The 25,278-nt window shown below is 43.2% G+C and overlaps 1 protein-coding gene across 2 annotated transcripts in view; it reads right to left on the bottom strand.

The window, feature by feature from the left end:
- pard3ba (par-3 family cell polarity regulator beta a) overlaps positions 1 to 25,278 on the bottom strand; it is a 141,578-nt gene that overhangs the window by 28,371 nt on the left and 87,929 nt on the right. For both annotated transcript variants that reach the window (XM_086128539.1, XM_086128549.1), the window contains 4 exons: positions 25,024 to 25,228; positions 11,383 to 11,493; positions 11,053 to 11,319; positions 4,246 to 4,351 (listed from right to left, as the gene is read on the bottom strand). In XM_086128539.1, the coding sequence (XP_085984665.1) occupies positions 4,246 to 4,351; positions 11,053 to 11,319; positions 11,383 to 11,493; positions 25,024 to 25,228 (689 nt within the window). The remainder of the gene's footprint in view (positions 1 to 4,245; positions 4,352 to 11,052; positions 11,320 to 11,382; positions 11,494 to 25,023; positions 25,229 to 25,278) is intronic.

Here is a 25,278-nt window from a genome sequence, read left to right as displayed (position 1 = left end):
CAAAGTGTAGGGCAGTTCTGTACCGACTGGAAACATCTGCCCACACTGTGACACCGCCACCACCAATAGCTCATCTGGTGACAACAGTGGCCGATACATAGCGCTCTGCTTGACGTCTCCAACATCATTGGAGGCCATCATTTCTGCTCACCGTGAATCGACCTTCGTGAGATAACAGCACTGAGGCCCACTGGTAACTCGTCAAGCATAAATGCTCCTCGGCCCATGCAAGATGATGACACCTGTACCCGGTGGTGTGCTCAGAATCAGAATCATCTTTATTGGCCAAGTATGTAGAACACACAAGGAATTTGTCTCCGGTATAACACGCTGCATTAGTATCATCGTAAACAACAAATCATTGAACCATTTTAGAGTAGAGTCAGGTACCCTTGTGGGCCGTCAGGCACGCAGACCACCCTGAGGTTTCAAATGGCCTGACGTGACACTTTGTTGCCTCTCACTTCCCTGAAACATGCCTGGAGTTGATTGGCGTTCATCATCCAGTTTCTCAGGGCATTGTTCACAATGGAGCGGTCATCAGCATGGGATGTGGACATCCACTTCTAGATGCTGACACTCTAAGCTAAGTGGCCACTTCTGTCTGAGAACATCCAGTTTGAAACATCACGATGGCAAGTTACTCTTGATCCATTTTTAGGTGTCACCTTGGTCTCGTGATGTCAAAATGTGAACAGCATGATGAGGACGACTGTTTAAATAGCAGCTCTAATTGAACCAGGACATTTATCGATTGATTCAATGATCAAACATCTGTTGTGAATTTTGCCATTAAGCGCCTCATGAGAGAACAGCAACCTGTTCAAAAAGTACTGAAACTTTTTAACGTTTGAACCTGTGCATTCAAAAGCTAAGAGAAGGGCACATTAAGTTCCACTGTAAAGGTGAGAATACATTTTCTGCATCATCCTAAAATTTCACCACAAAGCCAGATATCCCGAACCTTTTGTGAGTTGTGTATATCAGGTGAGATGTGTTCATTTACCATAAAACGGTCTCATTCAAGGTGACAGCGGAAATATTTTTTCGCAGTGTCTTGTAGAAGTATACCCCCATGTATTTTGAGAGTTAACGGCTGTGTTGATGGTCGTACTTTGTATTCTGGGATGCGGTGTGTTTTTTGCGATAGTACCAGCAGTGAACAGAATAAAGATAGGCGTTATTAAAATGCTGCGACCTTGCTGGTGGTGACAGGTGGCATGTCAACTGATACGGAAACTGTCTGTCTTCGGTTCAGCAAACTAGGATCTTTTTTTCGAGGAGATTATCTTCGGGTTCTTTCAAAGTGCAGCGGCTATTTGCTGATGTGTCGTATCAGCACATGTTGCATTCTGTTTGTTTATTCGAGTTGCTTTTTGAGCATATCACCCGCTGGTGAAATTCTTGTGAAGGGGAAGAGAGGAGGACAATATCAGTTTTTTGGTGATGCATTTTGGGAACACATGAAAATTCATTTTGCTGTTTATAATTTCAAATGTGCAAAGCGTTGCTCAGTTGATGATTTTTTTTTCCACTAAGTTTCCCATTTCTTTTCTCATTGCGATAACAACAGCCCCATTAATTGTGGTCCTAATAAATATGTACCTTTCATAGATGCCTTATGCCTGTATTTTGTCTTTGGATCCATGTATGATAACTGATATCTGAAAAAAACGTCATTTCTATAGCTATTTTCAAAAACAGCCCGACAAAGTGCTGATGTAAATATAAGACGATGCTTTGTTCATAAAAGTGGTTTTCTGCACCTTTCTCCACAGAAATGCATCAACGGTGGTGACACACTTCCTTTATTTGTAAATATTGTCCATTGTCTCACTTCAAATCCCATCTCATTCGGGACTATTTTAGATGAATCTTTTCCTGTGTTACTTCCAGGACGTTTTATTGTCTTGAATTTCCCGTTCTCACAATGTGTGTGCATGTGACAGCGGAGTCGTGTGTTTCATTAATAGCTCCTTAGGGGACAACCATACTTTTATTTCTTACTGCCGGCAAGGCTGCCTTTTTGAAAGTAAAAAAAATAAATAAATAAAAATAATCCGATCACAGGGCACACCCACGCCGGCTGCGCTTTAATTGTATCGGCGTTTGGATCGCAATAACGGCGGGCAACTGAAGGAAGCGACGCGCTGCACAGGGACATGTAATGAGCGGCACAGGCCTCAGGTCACAAAGAAAGCGGCTGCGGTGTGAGTCTGAGAAACTAATGACAACCACCATATCCAGCATCTTTCAGTAAACATGCACGATTGTGAGGGAAGGAAACAAGTGCAGCAGGAGGCAGGTTGAGGCTGGACAGTAAATCCATCCCTTATATTTCCAACACCAAGCCTCTGGTTGTGTCTTTGCTCAGTCGAGTCTTGTGAAATATGAAACCGACTCTGCGGATTTACATTTGTAATTCACTGTACGGGGCAATGTACAGAATGACTTTCAACATTTTGGGGATTTACTATTTCAAAAAATCCCATTCAAAAAAGGCAGAAAAATAAATACTGATATCCATGAATCAATAAGGAGGTAGAGCTGCCTTTTTCCCTCCAACCTTGATAGATTAAGTCTGAGAGACAAGACAGAGGGATAATCACGATCAATCATAATAACGACTTACATTACTCTATACAGTTCTTGTCACAGTATAGTCAAGGACAGAGTAGAAAACCAATGGGAGAAAAGAGAGCTGGAGCAATTACCAAACAAAGAAACAAACGAAAAGCTAGATGAAAATGTTACCGATTTAAAACACGTTTCCAAAAAGCAAATAAAGAGTGGAGTATAGGTGGTGCCTGGCTGCCATATGCCACCTCCAAATGTTAACAAGTCTGCTGAAAATAGCTTAAGACGGGGAACACGGGGGGGGGGGTTGCCGTGTGTGTGTGTGTGTGTGTAATTGCAAAGTTAGCATTATCTCTGCCAAGAATGTGTTTTTGGCCACAATTCTTGCATATTTGTTTACGTGCAGTTTTTTTCATAAATTGTGGCCTTTCTTTGGATGTCTTATATTTCAGTTTAAAATTATGCCACCCCAAAACATACATTCAAATGAAAAAAAAATTCTGTCATGGCAAAATTTCATCTGGAAATAATCTAGATTTCCCCTTCCGGATTCTACAATGTCACACTGTTCCAAATTTTGAGTCATGAAGGATTCTGTTTTGATCTCAGATAGTTTTGGCAACTACTATTCCAGATGTGACGAACTAATGGAACATTGCTTGGCTCCAGGTAGATGTACACCCAGAGAGATCCAAACTGGACAAACATGAACAAATTACAGTCGGCGACTGACCCTGGCACACCTACCGATGGTCTTGAACTTCCTGCAACATCACTGAATCATAAAAAAAAAAAACAATGCAACTGCTGGCATTCTTATAAAAGATTCCAAAACATTTTGAAGGGCCACCCACGATACATCATTTCATTTGACTGCATTGCTAGATTTGGAGAATACAAACAGATTTGACTGTCATGAAATGCTTCATTTGTTTACGAAAGGCTTATTGCAGACTTGTTAAATTAAGCCCATAAACATCGCACGCAAAACACAATTTAGCTTCAGTGCTATTTGAGATCTTTGTAAATCACGCCCAGAGTGCAGCCTCTGCGAACGCATCCCGGAGACAATTTTAAAGGATGTGTGAGCACCGTCTTGAAAACTGGCGCCAACCTGAAAGAAAACCTTCATCGTCATGGTTTTTACAGTTATGCCTTCCATCTTTCTTTACCTCTCTTTCGAGTCTATGCTGACAGAGAAATACAGCCACAGCAGTTGAGACGGCACACTTTTTCCGAGACAATCATGCCATGTGGTTCAATAAAATAATGCCGTGTAAGTGGCACATTGTTTCCTGGATCAGGGTTTGCAATTTTTCTGGACGAGAGTTGGGAGTGTAAGCGTGCGAGGGTCCATTGGCGACTGCAATTTGCCAGGTCTGTCAAGTTCATCACTCGGCAATGCGGCTGGCTGAAATGAGCATTTCGTGCCATGATCGAGAAAGAAGAACTGTGCATTCTGCTGTCAACAAAATTGCCATCCAAGACAGTGCAATTTGAATTCAACCGTTAGCCCTGCTATTGGTATAAAAGGCGAGAAGCAGAGTGGCCACCATTATAGCCCATTTAGCACCTTGGACACATCCTTAGAAGAAAGATCGATGAGGGCACAAGGCTCATTTCTATTTCTTCATGTCGGGTAAAGCAACCAAAGCATGTCACACTCACCCGCTGCGGGTCGTTCTCCAGCACTCTACGTCGCGCCGTGTCCAGCTCCTCATAGCCTGGAGCAGCCCGAGGGTACTCCCGCCGCATCCCCTGGGACCACTCATCCCTGCAGTGAAATGCATAAGTGCATAAGTGGCGTTTGGAGATTTACCGCATATATGATTCTCATGAAAAATACAGATCCAGGCTCGTCGAGGGTCCGTTCCGACTCAAGCAGGGAAATGAAAAGCCAGGCGGAACATGATACTTCCCTCATTCTTTGGCTGTACGGTGACGAGCTGGGAAAACGTGCATTGAGACTGACAGGCAGACAGATAACATCCACAAAAACAGATTCACATCTTGCATCCGAATCTGAAGGGAACTTCTCAGGGTGGAAAAATTGAGGGACAGAGGGGGGAAAAGGTATAATATGCTTCTTGAATCCAACCTCTCAAGCAGTTCTAAAACAACAACAACTTGGAAGCCTTTACTGACCAGTGACTGTCTCAGGTTGGAATGTTCTGACCTGCTGCAAGTACTGACTGTGACAGAGCAATAGGTAGCAGATAGAGTTTCACTCAGGAATTACACAGCCTACATTTTTAACTCTCCTTTTCATGGCTCAATGCGTGAGCGTGCGTGTGCAAGTGAGATTGTGAGCGAGGACAACCTTAGGAATACTTTAACAACTGTAGTTTAGCATGTGGTCAAGATGGTGACCCTGCTGTGATTTATTGGAGCTATTTGTGAGGAGAGAAGGCTGAGTCATGCACTTCCCTGTGCCAGTATTGATATGCCAAGTGTTGCCATCATTCAACTCACAAGTGTGCATGCGTGTCCGCAAGGTCCTCGCCAACGCTCTGGGCACCAAACTAGACACTTAACTGAGCCCGCAGGAGCACCAGCACACATGCTTCGGTTTTATCAAGATAAATATGGGAAGTGGCATCAGAGCAACACGTGGTGCTAATCGTCATCTCTGGAGAATGACTTAAATGGCTCCTTTTACTGCATAGCTAATCAATACAAATCTCCGTGCTGCTGTCTGTCCTACACACAACCTTGCTGCTGAGTTCAGAGCAACTAAGTTACTCTTGCAACGGCTGTGTTTAATTTGATTCTTCTTGCGGGGCTCGCAATGCTTGGAAATTCCCCATTTTATTCCCAAGGGTGTGCATCCTGGTGAAAATGATTTTTATTTTAGGTGTTCTGAACGGGACTTGCTCAAGGACACTCCAACATGGCCCCAATAGACGGGGATCAAACGCCCAACCTCTGGATTGGGAGATGACGGCTCTACTACTGAGCCATGCCGCCTCCAAAATAGGAAGTCGGCCATGATGGGCAAGCTTTTATGCCTACCCCATCTGATGTGGGCGGAGTACGGCAGCAAATCCTCACCCGTGCTGCTGTCGACTTAATTCACATTTATAGCTTGAATATCCAACACTCACAGCGAAAAAAGATTTCATCGCATACCACCCAGTTTGTGCCAAGCCCATGAACCAGTCCCTGGTCCCTTAATTAGGGGCTTCCATTGTGAATGAGCATGCATGTTGCGCTACAACTGAAACAACACTGTAATTATGTCATTACACTGTGGCTGTCATAATTGACAAAATCATCACTATCCTATTAACGGCTGAGGAAAGGGAAGGGTGCGTCGTAACAAACACTGACAGCAAAGCTCAAAGTTAGTTCACCTCAGAGATGTTGAGGGAGTTACGAGGGGGTTAAGTTCTTTCTCTTGGCGCTGGGCTACAAACTCCAAAGTTGTACATTTCAAGTAAAAACCAGCCCCTTTCACTGAAAAAAATGGTGCGTTCATTTACTCAATTTTATTTTGTCGAGTGGTGGCACACAACTGAATCATCTGGATTTCAATACATTTTTAAGTAGATGTATAGTCTACTCAAAAGGTGTGTCTGTATCCAGATGATTTGATTTTGTGTAACCACTGGACAAGACAAAATTGAGCATAGTCAACACACCATTTTGTTCAGTGCACATTAACAAGAAGTTGGCGAGGATTATTGTGTTTTTGACTTCCCACACCATTGTGAGAGTGATGCCTGGTGACTTGTCCTATGACAGTCATGCATATGCAGCTCTTATTAGAGAACTCAAGTCTGATTTTGGAGGCCTTCTCCAGTCGTAAACGTGTTGCTGACACAGTAAAATAAGTCACGGAATCTGCATACATCTGTGACAGCATCATGACAGACACACTCTCCTCCACTGAGAGCAAAAAAGTGAGGACACAATGAGGGACAAATACAAACAGGATTTTCTTCAGTATCCATGTGAAGGAGGAGACTAATTAGCAGATGTGTTCTGCCACTTCTTGCCACTGCTTAAGACACAACACACACTTGGAAGAGGAGGGCGAGGAGGAAGCTCAGGGTGGGAAGTTTTCTTTGCTGTCTGGATGTTGGAGGTAAGCAAACATCAAAGTAGGCGGTCAGTGTTTGGATTCCAGGTGTGAGACGGGGGATTGCCAGACAACCTCAGAGGAGCTCCATTTTGAAAGGCAACCCGAGAACAAAGAAGAAAGAGGCAGGCATTGCAAACATTCAGGAGGCTTCCATCTCGTGTACTTTTAGCAGCCTCACTGAAAGCTGCAACGGCCTCTCGATGTGCTCGTTAAAAGAACGCTGGTCAGAAAATCCCATAGATTTAATTGGTGCACTTTCCACATTGATAAGTTGATCCGCCTTGCGTGTGTGGTATTCCAACATTTTTCAGTTTTTATGTGACAATGGAACACACGGACACTATACATATAAAAAATAAAATAAAAAATGGCTGCTTTCTAGAATGCTTGAACAAATATTGGGCCGTAGGTCATTCTTTAAACTGAGCTCACCATTGTATTGAATTTTTGTTGTTGTTTGTTTTTGGAAAGACAAGTCTGCCACTGCTCTTTTATCTCCTCCACCGCTCCCTGGCTTAGCTACGTTATGACAAGGGCCCTCTGCCTTAATATCTTTTGACAAGCATAGCCAACCTTTTCCTGCTACAGGTCAGACTATCGCACGGCGCTAATCAAATGTGACGCCCATCAGGACACGCACCTGCCATCGGAGGCACTAATGAAAATGTCCCGGTAGTAAAATAGGCAGCCACTTGGGAGCCCACTGTTCATATCTTGACAGGATGGGGAGAGGAGAGGGTGGGGGGAGGATCCTCTGTGGATGACTTGGCTTCAAAAACATTTGGATAAAGCTGCACTGCAAAAAGTGGTTCACCTGCACACGTCTCTCATCTCGCAGATGGACAAACATGGTTTATTTATTTATTTTGCATCAATAAAATGTAAAGGACGCGGGGAAGCAGGTGGGCTGTTTCCTGGGGAAACAGTATGCTAAAGACACACAGGATGGCTTTAACCGGGTGTTCCATATTTTCTGTACATTATTAGCTACCGGTAGACGCCAAACAATATTATCTGTGCTGTATGTTACACATACAGTACATTTGTCCAATCCAATATTAAAATGGCTTCATGTTGGCTCATTTACCAAAATGCCAACAAATGTTCAAATAAGACCAGCTCCGCAAAGCTTTTACAATGTGCACTCTCTGTCGCACGACACATGTGAAATCGCTATTGCAACTCCTGCCACACATACGGTAGCATGTGGTGCATAACATTTTCCAGTCCCTCACCGATTCCCTAACCTGGCAAGGGCCAGATTGATACGTGAATCAATCAAAGGAGTTCTCCATAGTATCAATCTGGGACTGCTCCAACTTGAGCTGCTCGAGAATGGCGCGACATTCAGACAATACTATATTATTATTGGGTTACGCGGCAACTTGTGCATGCCTACCAAACTTTTGTTTTGGACAATCACGGCAATGGATGAAAATTTCATCACTGAAATGTGCCATGTTTTGACGAGCCGAGTCCTCTTAGTTTGATGATTGACACAGATGCATGGCGTTGACTGATAAATACGTGGATGAAGGGCATCTTCATAACAACGTTAATTTGTGGGTCAAGCTGAGAGTCAATCAAGAAAAGTTTTCATCACAGCCGCATACACTGATATTTGTGTTTTACAATATTACTGAACCATTTACACAAAGTAGATGCAGTTAAAAAGGCGAACGAATCCACACTCACCTTTACTCTCACGTTTCTTTTTGGTCTACTGCAGTACTAAAATATTTTCCCTTGAATATCGCAACTTTTTTTTTTTGGTACAATAAAATAACACATTTTGTGTGGTCTCTCAAAACAATATTTCCTGACAAGAAAATCAGTGGTCGGACGTTTCTCTGTTCCCGTGCTTTGGCAGATGTTTTTTGGGGAGCACCATGGACCTATAGAAGAAAGGACTAACAATGCCGCTTCCTCACCATAGCGACAAGTGAAGGCACCGGCAGAAATCTTACATTGCCACTCACTTAGCGCACCTAACTTGAATACATTGATTTCCCGGCACTCTTTTCACATCATTGTCTCTCTGTTTCTCAGGCAAAAATGCCACAGTGTATGGCATAGGGTTGGACCAGTCGGTCTGGAACAAGTGCTACATGCACATTTCATCGGCAAGAAGGCAATTATTCATTTTGTTTGTTTTTGTAGGGTACATCTGCGAGTGCTCCTCAAAGTTTCATCAACAGCGTGCTGTCAGAACCATCAACAATGAAATGAAAGCAAAGCCCATTAGGACCTCTGTCAGTCAGAATTCACGATAATGAGATCATGTAGTTGGAATGGTCAGTGCAATCAGTGAAGTTTGTTCTTTGCGAGGCTCTCATGAATCCATACCGTGATCCTGGCGTAAAACATGCACTGATAACAGTGTGTTTAGCAAAAAATAAATGACAGATGTTGTGGCTTCAGACGCAAGGGGTAAATTGTTAGTCCATTTATATATGTCATATGTCCATGAGAGATAGCCTAACATCAGAAATACCTTGATAAAGGACACTCAAATGAAACACTGTACTAAGCAAGGATTCGTCACTGGACCACATACATACACATTGTTGCTAAGTTACACTTAGATGTCAGGCAAAAATATAACAACCAGGTGTCTGTGTCTGTTTATTTCTGCCTGTGTAAGCGTGCGAATCAAAGTCACACCAGCAAGCAATGTGCTTGTGTGGGCGCGCTTGACCAGCCAAATTTTTATTGGAAACAGTCGACAGTGAGGTTGAAAAAGTTATGATGAATTAATTTGAGGATGCAAGCTAAGGCATACGGTAAATTAAAGTTATGGGTCATTTAGATGTCACAAGAATACATGCGGTGTCGTTGCACACAATAAAAACATGAAATGTGCCTTCCGGTGATTCCTGGAGACACTCAAACAGAGAAGGCTCCTCATCCATCATGCTAATGCTAAAGACTAACTAATAAACATTACCAGCAAAGCGGGGTGGGGGTGGGGGGGGGGGGGGGGCTGACACAGCGAGAGAATGAGACTGAGAAAATGGCCCGGTAATGAAGCACCCAATACACGTGAATGAGTTAGAGTGATCTGTCAGGCTGCTGGACTGTGGCTAATTATCCCTGCTCCCTCTTTGTCTGCACCCTCCGGTCTCCAATGTACTCCGCAGCGCCAACACACAACCCCACTCTGTCTATGCTCTTTGTCCCTCCTCCTGCCATGTCTTTCCATCTGTTCCCTTCTCTTGTCATTTACTTTGCAAATTTGCAAGTCAATAGCATTTCCTCTCAGAGAGTTAAGTATGCAGGGAGTTTTCAAGTAGCCTGTATTATTTCATCAGGGAGATGATGCATTTGCATTATAATACTCTTCAGATTTTACACGTGCTCACTCACATCGCTAAATTTAAACACAGAAGTTCTCAAGCAGCTACTGTTATGATGTATAATTCAAGAGAGAGGGCTTACATGAGAAACTTTGTGTCCTCTTAAGCGTTTCAACGCTGCGGCTCTCATCTAGTTGGATGAATGTAATGTGTCTGTTTTTTTTTTTTTATGACTACACAACCATCGTCATCCATGTAAATGGACAACAAACTCACCTTCAACCACCCCGACATGGCGTCACCAGAGGCTATCGGTTATCCGCAAATTCAGGGGACCTACAGGATGTCGTCCCACCTCTAAACTCACGCAGTTAAGCGACATTCCCGCAAAAACCTTTGGTCTGCTTATACCCGACGTCACAGAAATCAAGACCAAAGTCACCAATCGCGTCATATTTTGATGATGCACATTTGCAAGGAAGCAATGATGGAAACACCCGTTGTAGGATCATAACTTTAAAAAGTATAATGCTGACATTTTAATGCATATTCATTTTTCCTGAGGTGTTAATTTGTATCAATTCAGTGTCATTTTATGTTGTTCTAGTCTTTAGTAAATAATCTTTTCATACTTTTCTGTGTCCACCATCTTTTCATTTAGTTAAAAAAAGAGAACTTACTGTTAATAAAATGTTGAAGTACTGTTTAACTGTCAGACAATGTAAAGTCATGAGGATCGTGGGTTTTTTTTTTCCTGTACATTTTGTATGATTTAATATGTTGAACATATTTTGTACTGCTGTATTGTTGCGGGACACAATTAGTCGCAAAAGTTGACGTATGGAGCGCACTGTGGCTCGCTTGTATGGGCCCACACCTATGTGGTATGTCTAGGTAAAGAGAAAAGAACTTCAACTTGAGTTGACGCTTGTGTCAATATTAATAAATTTGTGACAAGCGGGAAATCAAAATTGGGCACTTGCAGTGGAAATCCAGCCTAGTACAGTCTTGCTCGTTTGCCATCAATGCACAAAAGTGAATAGCGAAGTCTACAACGGAACCATTGATTCTTGGTCCTCTTCCCTGCTGTCTCACCTTTGTGCAGGTTGTTGCCTGTACTTGTTGACCTTGGCATAGAGACCCTCCAACTCATCAGCAGAGCCATGAGGCTGCTTAGTCTCCATGTTGACGGGAGTTGCAGGAGAAGGTGTACGGCCCATCAGCGGCAGCGAGCTTGGCTGGAGGAAGTTGCTGACCTGGGCATAGTTGGGGTCATTGTCATCGTCCGCCACATCAGGGAGGGAGCGTGGGCCGGGGGTGAGCTGGCCAACGTCGATTTCAGCATACCGGGAATCATAGTTTCTAGTGACAGGGGGGAGGGAGATGTCGCCATGACTTCCAACTTCAAGTCACGCTGATTCCTACCTCTCTCTGATGTCAGGAAACCTGTCGAACTCCTCCTCACTCCAGGCTTCCAGTTTGTTTTTGGCCACTTTTGCTGCATCTTTGCTCTTGTCATCTTTCTTCTTCCCAAACCTGTGCAGGAAAGGGACATCACAGAAGAAACATTCATTGTTTGTTGACTTGATCTCGGAAACTCATGTAAACCGAATTCATCTGGATTTTATGGCGACGACGACAATCAAGAGCGATTATGTGCGGCCGTGTATATCCCATGAATATGTAATTCTTTTCTGACGCATGTTATTCAACTGTCGCGTCTCTTGTCTTTTTTCATATCACGCTTGCTAGAGTCATCATTAAGCCTTTCCCTTTAAATATTTCAATAATTCCATCTGATCCTTTCCTGGGAAATTTTGCAGAGGCAATCTAACGTCTGCGTTTATCTCACTAACAACGAGACACATGTCAGGAAGACACGCGGCCTGAATGTGAACCTGTTGGCCCAGCTGAAAGTCGCGCAGAGTTTTAACGCTGGAGTGAAGGCAAACCAATTATTGGCATCTTTTGGCTTATTTCCTGGCTGCAGCTTGCACGTTCATGTTACCGACAGCAGTTCTTTACACAGGGTTCTCCTCCTGGCCAAAAAGTAATCCCACACCGCATAACCATCACACCTGTCTTGCCGCAAAAGAAGCGTGGGGGTTACCACACTTATTTCCTTTTGTTAAGGCTGCACCAAGAGCAGACCACTAATTACCTCACTGCTGCCATACACAACCTGACCCGGTTGGAAAAGGAACGCCGGTGACGTTACCTTCATATGCACCAACAGGCGCAATTATATTGACTCATTATTATTCACAATAGCAGATTTATTTGATTGTGTAAGCTGTTACACAGCGTCCCTCTCCAAAGACCTACTGACAGAGTGACTTAATTAGCATTCCAAGAGGGCAGAGGTCCACAGCTGGACTCATTATACCTGCATTAATTAGGAAGAGGCAACCCAACTGAGGTTTGAATGTAAAAATAAAAAACACATACGCACGCGCGCGCACACACACATAATGAGGGTGGGACTTTCAATTAGATATGTACCTGCCATGAGCATGGTTGTTATCCCACACGTTATCATCACACCACACCCCCCAAACCTCCACTTTAACCCCGTTAGAGTGGGCCAACTGCGCTAACGACCTGGCTGCGCTTCTTTTCCCCCCTTACTTCCTTGGGACGGATCAGACTGCTGAAAATGAATGAAAAAACACTTTCTTTTTTGGCATGATGCAAATGAAAGTGTAACGCTATTCAATTAAAACACCAACTATCAAATGTTCACTTGTCCCACATAGAAAACGCATCATGACTGCAAGGGGCAAAATGACAACCCTATATTTTCTTCTAACACATGAGCAGTATGTTTGAAGGACCTATTTTGCATCAACACACACATGGTTACAGCACATAGAGTACAATAGCCCCATCGCCAACATGCAGCGAGTTCTCCCGTGCATGAAATGCAAGACAGCAAGCTTTACCTGCCGGCGGTGTAATTAAGTATCACGAATGGGCCGCATTGTGATGAGCTACATGATGAAATGGTCGGCTATGACGCAATTTCAAAACCATCTTGACAGGACCGCATTGGGATTAAAGCAAGTCATGGGAATTGCAGGTCATCGGCTGCGACACCATTTTTACATTTGTTTTTTGTTTTTTTACCGATTGTAATCCCTCAAAGGGAAATTTAAGTGCTGCTGTACATTTTGTGATTCACACCAGACAGAGAACACGATCACACACATGCCTGCGAGAAAGGAGAGATCTTAGAGCACACACCATGGCGCACGTCTCTGCACCGCCAAGAGGCAAGAGTTGTCACAACGCGACTCAAACCTTCCGTTTCCAAAGTCCAAGTCATGACTGATGAGCTACTGCTACCCCTGCAATGAAATCCCTATCCCTAAAAATATGATCTTGCGTGGCATATTGCATTGGCCGTTGCACAACTGTTGGTTGTACTGTCAGGCCATTGAAAAAAAGAGGACCAGAAAAAGATCAGCAATTACAAATAGTTAAATTCTCAGCACCAGGCACTGTACACCTGTTATCTGTTATGTGTATTTTCTAGCCAGACAACCCAGAGACGTTGCATTGCTTGCCAACATCTTGCATTTCTCATGATTGCTGCGTGATAATGCTTGCATGTGCATAGCTCCCAGTGCAATGCAACACAGTATACACCTGCCAATGGATTAAATTCAGTGTAGAAAAGCGCTAAACACTAAACAAAGGACAACAATTGAGAACATCTTGTATGTTGTGGTCTTTCGTCTTGGCCTGTTTTTGTTTATAATGAAGAAAAGGAAGGAAACTTTTTGTTTTCCCTTTTCATTTGCATAGGTGTGTAGACATGACGGACGTCGACCGACTGAGAGGTTATTAGGTCAATTTTTAGGTACTGTGCCACCATTTTTATTTTCTAAACACAAGGGTGTCAAAAGGTTTCATACGACAAATGTATGACTTGTTTAGGTACGCTTGACAACCTCTGGCAATCAAAACAACAAAAAGTGTGTAAAATACGGAACAAAACGGAACTGCGACTTAATACAAGTGTTTAACATTTAGAGGAATCTGGATTAATCACTTCAAAGAATACATAAGAGAAGCAAAGAGAAGACCAAAATGTGAGTTAAAAAAAAAAAAAAATGAACGGCGAGGGTAGATGAGCAAACCAAAAGCACCAATGAAAGTGCCGCCCGGCCGAGGAGGAATAAGGAGATTAGCTGTCGACTGTGCGGAGGCAATGCTACAGCATTGAGGCACGGGGAGAACAGCTAATCAGCCAAGCAGAACTGTTATCTCAGTAATTAGATTGCTCTGTATGTATTTTGAGAGGCGGGCACATATCTCAGCGGCGTTTGCCACAGAGAGAGAGAGCCCGCTGAAGGAGATTAACACTGTCGAGCGCTGTAACAGAGCTTCCCTCTCCTTCATGCTGATACGTTTGGAAAATATTCCAGGCCGGAAACCTCATAACATTCACAGCACACACAGTCGGTGAGTTTTCTTAAAGTTTGAGTCTGGATGCAAATGAGGATCAGGCTACTCAGGGATATCACACAACCACAAGGTCAAATCGGGCCATTGAAGGGCTGAGTGACATTTCAACGAGCCAATACAGGCTCGCCTATGCTCGATAATCATTCCTAGCCGGTGGGCACCGTTTTTTCCCGAGAGGTACAATTAAATCTATTGATGAACGCCCTGCACCTCCTGTCAGCAATTTGGCCTGACTCAGCTTTTATAAAATGCAGATGTTAGCCCCGAAAAGAAGAGGGTGTGAAGGAGGATGTTGATGAAATGTTGACCCAAAGCTAATTACGGTTTTGATACAGCTTCACTTAGAGTGTAGTTAGAGTGCATTAAAAATGCAAGGTAAGACATGAAAGCGCCACTGCTTGCTTTTCATTCTAACAGTTTATTTTTCAGTTGTAAAAAATGCAGAAAATAGTTGTGAGTTATTTCAGGCTCACACAGACTAAACCTTATGTGCAAAGTTGAGCTTCGACGAAAATTAAGTCCCTGAAAATTGGGGCCATAAAAGGCCTCACGACCAAAGCAGTCGCAGACGGCCCACTGCTCTGGGCGAAGGTGGGAGGTGGGGAAATGAGGCGCAAATTCCGCCGCCATGGGTCTGGGGCAAGAAGGCTGCCTGTCTGCCGAGGACTGCTGCTTCGGTGGCCGTGAAATCGTGAGGAACAAGAAAGTTCGCTTCACACTTCAGATTTTATGATAAAAACAATCTATATAGGTAAATGTTTACATTTTAAACACAAATGTGACTTCTAATGTGAAAGGAATAAATCTGACGTGACAAACATGCACACAAAACACAATGTGGCAACTTTTTGGTACTTTTGCTGACTTGGCCACCCCATATATTTATCAGTTCTAAATCTCCTTTTTGCCACTGACTCTTTTCTTCTCCTTTGCTTTTTGCACATTCTGCTATGTCCAACAATTCTTTTTTTTTTTTTAACCTTTTGATGAGGTATAGGTCAGATGATCATGACCTGAACGTCCATACAGCAGTCGCATCGGATACATGGAGTTGGATTTGAACAAAACAAAACAAAAAAACAACAAAAAAAACCTGAATTGTACTGTTCATAATGAATGAAAAAAAAAAGCCCATTTTCAAATCTGCTTATCCTCACAAGGTTCGCGGGTGTTCCAGAGCCTATCCCAGCTGTCTAGGGGCAGTAGTCAGGGTACACCCTGAACCGGTTGCCAGCCAATCGCAGGGCACACAGAAACGAACAACCATCCATGCTCAAACTCACACCTATTTTGAGTGTCCAATCAGCCTGCCATACATGCTTTTGGATTGTGGGAGGAAACTGGAGTACCCGGAGAAAACGCACACGGGCACAGGGAGAACATGCAAACTCCACACAAGGAAGGCCAGAGCCAGCATGAAACCTTGCACCCCTGCATTGTGAGGTCAACGCGCTCACCAGTCAACCACCGTGATAACCAGTTGAACCACCGTGCCGCCCTAAAAATCAGATGTCACAGAGAAAAAACTAAAGGAAATTTACCCGCGGTATGAACACAGCCTAAGATAAATTAGGCAAAGGGCAGAAAATGATCAAGCTGATTCATTTTTCATTTCTTTCTTTTTGTCCTCACTTTTGTTTTTTGGTTTTGGAAAAAAAAATTCATTTTGGGACATCCCTAGTATGAAGCGCCATTTTTCCGCAGTCAGCAACCCTGCTGTACATACAGGAGCATAAGACAATTTCCTAAAAATATTGAAAGAAATTGAGGCAGACAGGCATGCAAGAACACACAGCAGGCTGCTCTCAAGGGAGCACAACGTGAGAAACGGGGAAAGCCTGTTTTAATAAAGGAATGCATGGTTTGCATACTTCAGTATCATATGAGATACTGCTTGGGTTGAATGGAATCAGGACTGACATTATGGTTCTCTGGGAACCATTCCGATTTTAGTGGTGATGCTAAATTTCGATGCCTATTTCGCCACCTAACTGCAATAAAGACTGACCAACAACAGGAATTGCGCTGTGTCTTTTGTTGCACATCGCACGACACGAAGAAGAAGCTGCAGAACACACACAAAGAACCAGCAGGAAAGGTGGATTTGATGCTCTCAGAACGCAATTTTTGGATGCTACTCGGAGGAGGTCAAAAGTGGGGCTGAACTTCATAAAAAAAATGAAGAAATAAAACCAAAGAAGAGTGCACTTCTGATATAATAAAACACCTGTGCCCTCGCTAACTCCGGCTCCAATGCTCAGCCTTACACCACATCCACAGCACCGAAGTCAGGATCGGGTAGCTAAACCAGTAAAAAACGTCAAATATCAACATTTAGCCAACAAGTTAAACTGGATCAACACCCAAATGCAAATGCCCAGATAATATTTATCTTACAGCATCCAAAGCCTTTGCATACAAATATAAAGCATATGTTTAGGTCGACTGCTTGGAATAGATTGACATTTTCATTGCATGCCGCTCTAATGAAGTGTTTTTGTTTGTCATACAGAAAAACAACACTCAGTGAGTCCACTAATTGGTGTTCAGGATCATGCTTTAAGTACCTGCTGCATTAATATATTTCCGTGAGGTTGTCCAAAATGAAGCTCGCATGTGAAAAATTCAAGCTCCTAGGCTTAATATAATATTTGGGTTCAAAACAGCCGTTCACATTCAAATTGATAGTAAAGTTCATGAACAGCAAAACGTTTATGAAAAGTTCATGGAAAAAAAAAAAGAAACACAAGTTCTCAGGCTTCCATCCCCCAAAATAATTGTGGTTAGCTTAAAATAATCACGATTGAGAATCGGGAGCCACCAGAATCTGAATCGGACACAACCAAATTCAAACTGTGCCTAGACTAGATACTGCTTTGCGGGTCTCCTTGTATGAGTAATTAGTTGGAGAAAAGCCTCCGTTTTCCTCGCGTAAAAGACAGCTAATAGCCACTTGCATTTCCAGCAGCTGGAAACTCACTAATGCTTTCAAGATGCTGTGAAAAAGAGAGTAAAAGATCAGTTAGGATCTGGTCCCCACACCCCCGCAGAGAGGACACACTGATTATCCCTCAACTAAAAGGCATTGCCGCTGTTTCATTTGTGTTTTAATCTGAGGGAGTCAGTTCTTCCATGTGTGTCATGAGCCAACATTAAAACAACACCGAGAGTCCATCCATCACTCTTGGCATGAAGATGACTGGACAGGACAGCGGATGTGTAATCGCTTCTGGCGTCCAGTGCTTGAATGGATCAGTGTGTATGACGACGCATGATCAAACACGAATCGTTCATGAGCGTTTCCTGTCGCATCTTCAATACCTTTTACAGGCTGCTGAGTGATGGGCAGACATCAGCTCAGCTGCGTCTGAGCCGTCTCGCCAATACGAGTCCGTCTGCACTTCAAATTGGATGCCCCGGAGGGTCGATTCAAATGTCGTAATTCCATAAGAACTGATGAGTTGCATAGCTGATCGACACAAATGGAAGCCTCCGCTTAGGGTCTCATTTCATAATTACCTTGCATTCAATAATTCACTGTCTAACGGGTGGTGTCACATTCCCAACTGGATGAGTCACTGGCAATAGAAATAAAGTAATAATAATAAAGCGCAACATTTCTCAATAGAGTTCTGCCACTGTTTAAACGATTGCTGGCAAGGGAACAGCATGGGATAAGCTTTCGGCAATCATTTTATCTTCAAGTGAAGAAAAACTGATACATGACACAGCTTTATACTGTGTATTCTTGAAAATCTCAAACACTTTCAAAATTAATGTTATTTATGCTTTCATAATTGAGGCATGGGTTCGAGTTTGCAGACACACTGCAGAAGTAAAAGACACTTCATTTGGGCCAGTGCTCAGTTTGGGAAAGGAGGAGAGAGGAAGGTGTCACCGTAACATTAAACCGGGAAAATAATTCCCAAAAGCTCTCTGTGGAGGAACAGAAAAATGCATATCAAGGAAAGGGCTGAGAGATGCAGCCAGTTCAGGTGTAAGAAATGGAGATGCAGGAGCTTGTTGTGACTGCGCCTTTATCAGCTGATATATATGCATGAGGACTTCCTCATCATCATCCTCTAATATTTGACTGGCAGCTCACATAAGTGCCCAGCAAATGCACACAGCGTTGCAGGAAAGCTGCCCATTGCACTGAATGGATGGCACAAAGTAGAGGGAAGGGAAAAATTAATTTGTTTTCTAGCGGCTGGTGACAGCGATAGCGCCCGTGTCCATTTGCCAATACTGGAAAGTTGTAAATTAGAATTGTGCCTCAGCAGCGCAGAAAAGATGCAGCGTCTTCTGTGCAAAACTCATTTCCAACAATCATACTTTGTCTTTTTTTTTTTTTTGTAACAATTGGATGTGCCGGTAAGGGGGGGGGGGCAGGAATTGGACACACAATTTAATTTTGAAAAACTGCAATGGGGAACGGGTTGGCGGACAAACTCGAGAATAATAATGGATTCAAGTAACACAAGAATCAGCAGAATGTAAACAAATGGTGGATCGATGTGGAAATCAGTCTTTAAGTCAACCCTGATAAAATAAGTGAGTCACAACTATGCACGCCGTAGAAAAACTGCCAAACGGACTTTTGCATCAACAATTCATAGGGCTCATCATAGGATGAATAGAGATGCGGTAAGGGAGCACGAGTGCGTATCCACAGGAGGGAGCTTGGAGATGTGGGCAAATTGAAGAGCTTAATGTATATTTTATAAAAGGGAATACTAATATGTATGAATAGGCACTTGAAGACTCCAGGATAGGGCGGTTAACCGCCTCTAAATGCCAGACGAGATGGTGGATCAAAGAAATCCACCTGTAATGTATTAAGTAGGGTGGTTATTAGGTAATGTGTCCTTTTTTTTTCTCCCCATGAGCTCGAAAGTCAAAAGATATTTCAATGTTCCATATTTCCTTACCACACTGGGGTATGCAGGCATAGAAAAGTAGAGGAGTGAGTGACCCATATTGTGGTTCATCATAGAGCTTGTTTATGTGCTTATACTGACTGTAGTGGCATTTCATGTGGGAAAGGAGAGCCACAGTGGCTAACAAACGTTTACTGAACGCTGGGGAAAAAAGGGAACACACTCATGGAGAAGTTGCTGTCGGCCACGGTTCTTACTTTAATGCAGAATCAGGTCCATCAAGTCGGTCAAGTAGAATTTAATCACAGAAAAATCTTATAGGGCTTCACATGCCTACAGTTGACAAAAATTACTACCATTTAGTGTTAGTTGAAATAGTGTGAAAGTCCATTCAATCAGATGAAGCGCTGCAGGAAGATGTCTTCAGTGAAAGGGGTCGGGGCAGTTGGTGCAGAATCCAGAAATTTCCAATTCGGTTAGTGTCATCTCACCCCATTCCCAAGCCAGGGAAGAGAATACAAGAGGCAGTCAAACAGACCATCAACTACTTGCAAGAGTACCGGTAGATAAAAAAAACAAAACATTTCTACCGAGGTAGCGACTCCAATATCTGTGGGTAGGGCATTCCAGAGCACTGGAGCCCAAAGAGAAAACACTCTAGAACCCGAGGACTTCTTTTTGGCTCTCGGGATCAATAAAAGACCAGTGTGCTGTGAACAGAGGTTTCGGGAGGGAACATGTAGTGCCATTAAGTCAACGAGATAGGAAGGTGCTAAGCGGTGTAATATTTTAGAGCTATGTAACAAAACCTGCAGCATTTTGTACTAACTGCAGATGTGGGAAGACCAGAGAGCAATAATCGACGTGAGTGGAAACAAAGGCATGAATTATGATTTCTGCGTCACTAGCAGATAGAATACGATGGATTTTAGCGATGTTCTGGAGGTGAAAAAACACATTTCCCATCATATTTTGAAGTGTATTTGAAAAGACAGAATTGATTTAAATAAAACACTGACATTTTGTTACTTAATCACTTTGGGTAGTAGTACATTTTTCAAGACTTAAGGCAGGTAAAAATGGAGCAAACAGATAGTCAGCAAAAAATACCAATTTAGAATCGAAAACACGCTTCAAACATGATAGATTGAATGTGTGTGTTTTTTAAACATGCAAGTTGTGTAAATACCGCAACTTTTGAGGCAATCCATTTCAAAGTTGAAGTGATCTGAATAAGACAGACTTGGTAAAAAGTTTGTTCTGGGCCGATTAATGGATGGCACGACAACCACGTCAAGTAGAACAGGAGTGTATCTGGCTTGCTTATTTTCAGAAATTGGAGTAGGATTACCCAGTCAGGATTGATTTCTATAAAAACATTAAAAGGTTGCACTTTAATTTGTCTTCAAGCAAAGTTTGGGACAAGGCATAGTTTTCTTTCCTTCCTTTTTTATTTCTTTAACACAAGTAGTTAAAGGATATTTTCAGACTAGGTTGGTTAAAATGTTGGCAGTGACAAATGTCGTTTGACAACAAGCTGAGTGCAAAGAAGCTCATTGGGAAATGAGCAAGGGCTCAAGGGAAGTGAGCGAGGAAGCAAAGTTCCCCAAAACTAACGTAATAATCCATCGCCGGCGAGCTCCTACAGCTTGACAACTGGGTTGTGTTGAAGGCAGTTTACCAGTGACTGTCAGGAAGGCACATCCTGCCACTATGCGATAGGATAAAAGCGGAACGGACCACGCTAATTGGCTTGCATCTCTGTCTGATTTTTTTCAGCACTAAACATGATGCGAAGGAGTCGCGGTGAGGGTGCAGGGGTGTTGGGGTGGAGTAATGGACTTTAGCATGATGTTGTGCGGATTTGTAAACAGTGTATCAGTGGTGGCTTTCATGTCTCTAAAATTGGTGGCGGGGGAGGAGTCTCAGGAGAATGCGCACCGATGCCGATGGGTGAACACGGATCCTGGGGCAGGTGGGATTTGTCAACACCCGCTAGGATTTGCCATGGCAGTTTAACGCTGGCACACCCAGGCACACATCAGGGAACCGAGTTAAGACAAACTGTCCAATGCCACCTGAAAGTGACGTTGTGAGTCAGAAAGCCTGACCTGATCGCTGCACCATACTGGATCAAACTAATCCTTGCTCACAAACACGATACAAATGAGCACATGCTTAATCTTTGCAAACTCCCAAAGCCTTGAGCTGAGCGGTGCTAATGTTTTTGACATCCACCATATTAAAAATAAATGAGTGATGAAAATGTGTCTCCTTGTTTGAATGCTTCAGCCCATGTTGCCAAGTTCGGATATGTACGTATGTACAGTATGTGCCGCCCCTCACAAAATGTGATGAATTGGACATCCTGAGATCCAGATCAAGGATTAATCATATGTGGATGAAAATCTGCCATTTCCGAATTAGAATCAAATGAGAATCACTTTTATTGTCATTGCATACCATACAATGAAATTTGAGTTTGCAATGCAACCAGAGAGACTGGACATGCCACCTGTTTTGCGAGGCCGTTGTCACAGAAAGATGGAAACTGATGAAGACAACTTCATGTAAAACAACAGTGATCAGGTTCATGAGAATTGCTTAAATAAGGAGAATGACGGATTTCTTTAACTGAAAATTGGTACTCTTCAGTTAAAGAAAGAAAAAAAAATCACAAAAAGGTTATGAAATGAACTGATGAAGCAAAATAACAAAATAAGTGTATTTTTTAAAAAATCAGCCATTGGTTTATTTTTGTGGACTGCACAATATGGCGACACTGTTAGGACGTGGTTATATTTTGGGGGAACTTGACTTTCATCCAATACAATCTGTGCTGTGCAAAGTAAAAGAAACTTTGGATACTATCAAAACATCCATCCATCCATTTTCCGAACCGCTTTATTACGATCAAAACATTCTGGAGCAAAAGGTGTTGTCACCCAGTGTCTTAAAACATGGTCTCATACCCAGGTCATGGACCGTCCAACAGGATAAAGAGCCAAATCACACAGTTAAACATACATTATTCAAAAGAGTCCGATCGAACATCTGTGGAGCAATGTGAAACATGCTGTTGGGAGAGCAGCTTACTTATGAGGAGAGCTGTAGTTTTATTGAGTGCTGCATAAATGTTGGAGTGTGACTGCCTCAAATAGGAGTTTTAGGATCTATATGTGTGTGTGTGTGTGTGTTTTATCTTAATACCTCTGTTGGACCATAAAATTGAATGCAATGGCTAATTTTCATGACACAATTTTTAGTATAATTTTACATTTGTCAATTTTAAATTATAATCTGGACCAGGGGTGGCCAACCCGTGGCTCACGGGCCGCATGCGGCTCTTTGGCTGGTTCAATGTGGCTCCTGGGCTCTCACACGACAAGCGTCGAAAACGCCTCGGCAGCGGCGATGCCATTCAAATAAGGTGTCAACTTCACAGAACGTACTCCGTCAGCCGATCCCGTTACTTGATTGACATAGAGGGCAACCAATCAGATGACTGCATCACCGCTCATGCGCAAACAACAGTGCTAAGTGCTAAGATAGTCAGCGAATTACCTCTGATTTTAAGTCAGGGGTGCCCAATACGTCGATCAGGATCGACCGGGAGCCAGCGAACTGGTCCCAAGTCAACCGCAAGGGGTGGGAGGAGGAAATGCGTGGGGGAAAAAAAGATTTGTTTGTTTGTATCTTGAGTTTTCATTCATTTTCGGCCCGTTTCGACTGTTGCTTATCGTCGTGTGCGTGCATATGTGCGCGAGTGCACTGGTGGGCACCCGCGTGGGTGCGTGTGTGTGTGTGTGTGCTTGCATGTGCGCGATCGGCTCGTTCGTGAGAAGTTGGTCGCTTCAAAAGTCGCTCTTTGGCCAAAAAAGGGTGTGTGTGTGCACGCGCGTGCGCGAGGAAGGGTATGATGTGGCTCTTTGCAGTAACACAGTAAAAAAATGGGCTCTTCGTCTCTGACTGTTTGGCCACCCCTGATCTAGAATGTTGTGGGTTTCCTTCAAAAAGTGGGGGCCAACATTATTGTTCATGTCTGCAGTATATTATTATTAATCATTCATCAAAATCAAAGGGAAAAAAAGTAAGTAATGGATTAAAGCGATGTTATACTTCGAATAACTTTGTTGCAGTAAAAAAAAAAAAAAAAAAAAAAAAAAGAAAAAGATTTGAATATTTGTGACCCGAAGTGTGAATGCAGTCTTCAAGAATGTGCCAAAACAGCAGAGGTATTTGGGAGAGAAAAGCAGAAGAGGTCAAGCTTCAGTTTTTGTGGATCGTCAGTGGACCCTGAGGAACCACTGCGGAGCACAGACAAGATGGGCAAGGTCTTAGAGGTGCCGCCATTTGTTATGGCTTATTGAGCAATCAAGGAGACGAGACAGCAATGGGCCTTGGAGAGCCGGGTGAGTCAAAAAGAACCCCAAAACAAAACAAGAGGTCACACCACAGTAAAATATTGGAGACAAAAATCACATTTTCACTTTGCACCCCGATATTGAACATGTAGAACCATGACTACATTATTTGCAATACGGTGGGATGCACATGCTGAAAATACACTGTATTGTTTTTGCAAGTTCCAAATGTTCTTGCATATCCAATTTCCAGTGTTCACCCAATGCCCCAGGATGTGGTCGCCAAAAGGTGCACAGGTCTACAAATACTGACACATCTAAAGCAAACATTTGTGCAAGGGCAGTTGTAGTGCAGGCTGCCGTTGTGCACACGCTCACCATAGAGCTGAAGTGAGGTCATATGTTGAGGAGTTGCCCTTTGCCTAATGCTGCCACCAGACGAAAATAACATTTGAGAGCTGCAATTCGATTCAACCACACAATGCTATTGCTAATTAAGTCATATTTCAAATTCAATAACAATCAACTTGGACAGAGAAAGGCCAGTGTGAGCGCTTGGGGTTGAATGGAGGGACGAGGGGGTTGGAAAAATGTAATTGTGTGGCAGTATTTTCCGGAGGCTGGAGTGTGCAGCTCTAATCTAACTTAGTCAAGGCATTTGCTGCAGTGATGGCTCATGGGGTTTATTCCAAATGCTTCATATGACCATCTTTGAAGCTCAAAAACGAGATGGAATTTGGAAAATGCAACCCAAAAATATGCCAATGTGCTCTTCAAGCCTGGTCTCATGTCCCATGTCCCAGTGTGATGCGTGTGTGTGTGTGTGTGTGTGTGTGCATGCGGGCGTGTGTGTGTCCCTGACTCTGCCCTTCTCTTTCCGTGTGAACATCTCCTCCATTACTGCCCTTGACACTGTAGCCGATTGGATTGCTATCTGCCATCTGTGGGCTCACGTTCAGCACGCTCTATCTGTGGCGACAGCCTAATTGAATCTGCAGTGTTGGAAGTGTGGCGATACACCGGCCACACCATGTCACTGCCAAAAGATAAGGGGGTGCTTGTACGAGGATTGGGCTCACTTACAATCAAGATGGTGACATACTGATAAATGGGAGATAAGCGGTTTGGGTAGGTAATGCTCAGGATGGCCGACAATGGTTTACCTCTGTTGCCGTCAAGGCTGCATTCATATCCAATAGGCCATAACCCATTGTTGGAGGGTTAATTTGTTAAAATGTATTGAGAAAGTAGGACACATCTTACTTGCTGAAATTCCTGCATAAAATATAAGCAGGCCATATTTTTCAAGTTCAACAGGACCGCTACACTGAAAATACTTTTGGCGTTCCTACCTCAAAAGTGCAAAACCTTTTTTTCTGGACTTCTTCTCCATATCATCTGTAGCATCATCACTTCTCTTCTTCCCTTTGCTCTTTTTGGCTTGCTTCCTCCCACTGACTTTTTTCTGCATTTTCAAATCTTCAACATCCAGGTCCTGGCGTGAGGAGCTGCTGACCGGCGTTTCATGACCGGAGCTCAAATCAGATGGGTCGTCATCTAGGGAGAAATGGCTTATATTGAAATTGACACTTTCACGTTTGAAGGAA

Source organism: Hippocampus guttulatus, chromosome 1, assembly GCF_054856545.1.
Source record: "Hippocampus guttulatus isolate MCC_2025c chromosome 1, RoL_Hgut_1.0, whole genome shotgun sequence".
NCBI classification, from domain to species: domain Eukaryota; kingdom Metazoa; phylum Chordata; class Actinopteri; order Syngnathiformes; family Syngnathidae; genus Hippocampus; species Hippocampus guttulatus.
The sequence above is the reverse complement of the archived record's forward strand: the minus strand, read 5'-3'. Positions and strand labels throughout refer to the sequence as shown.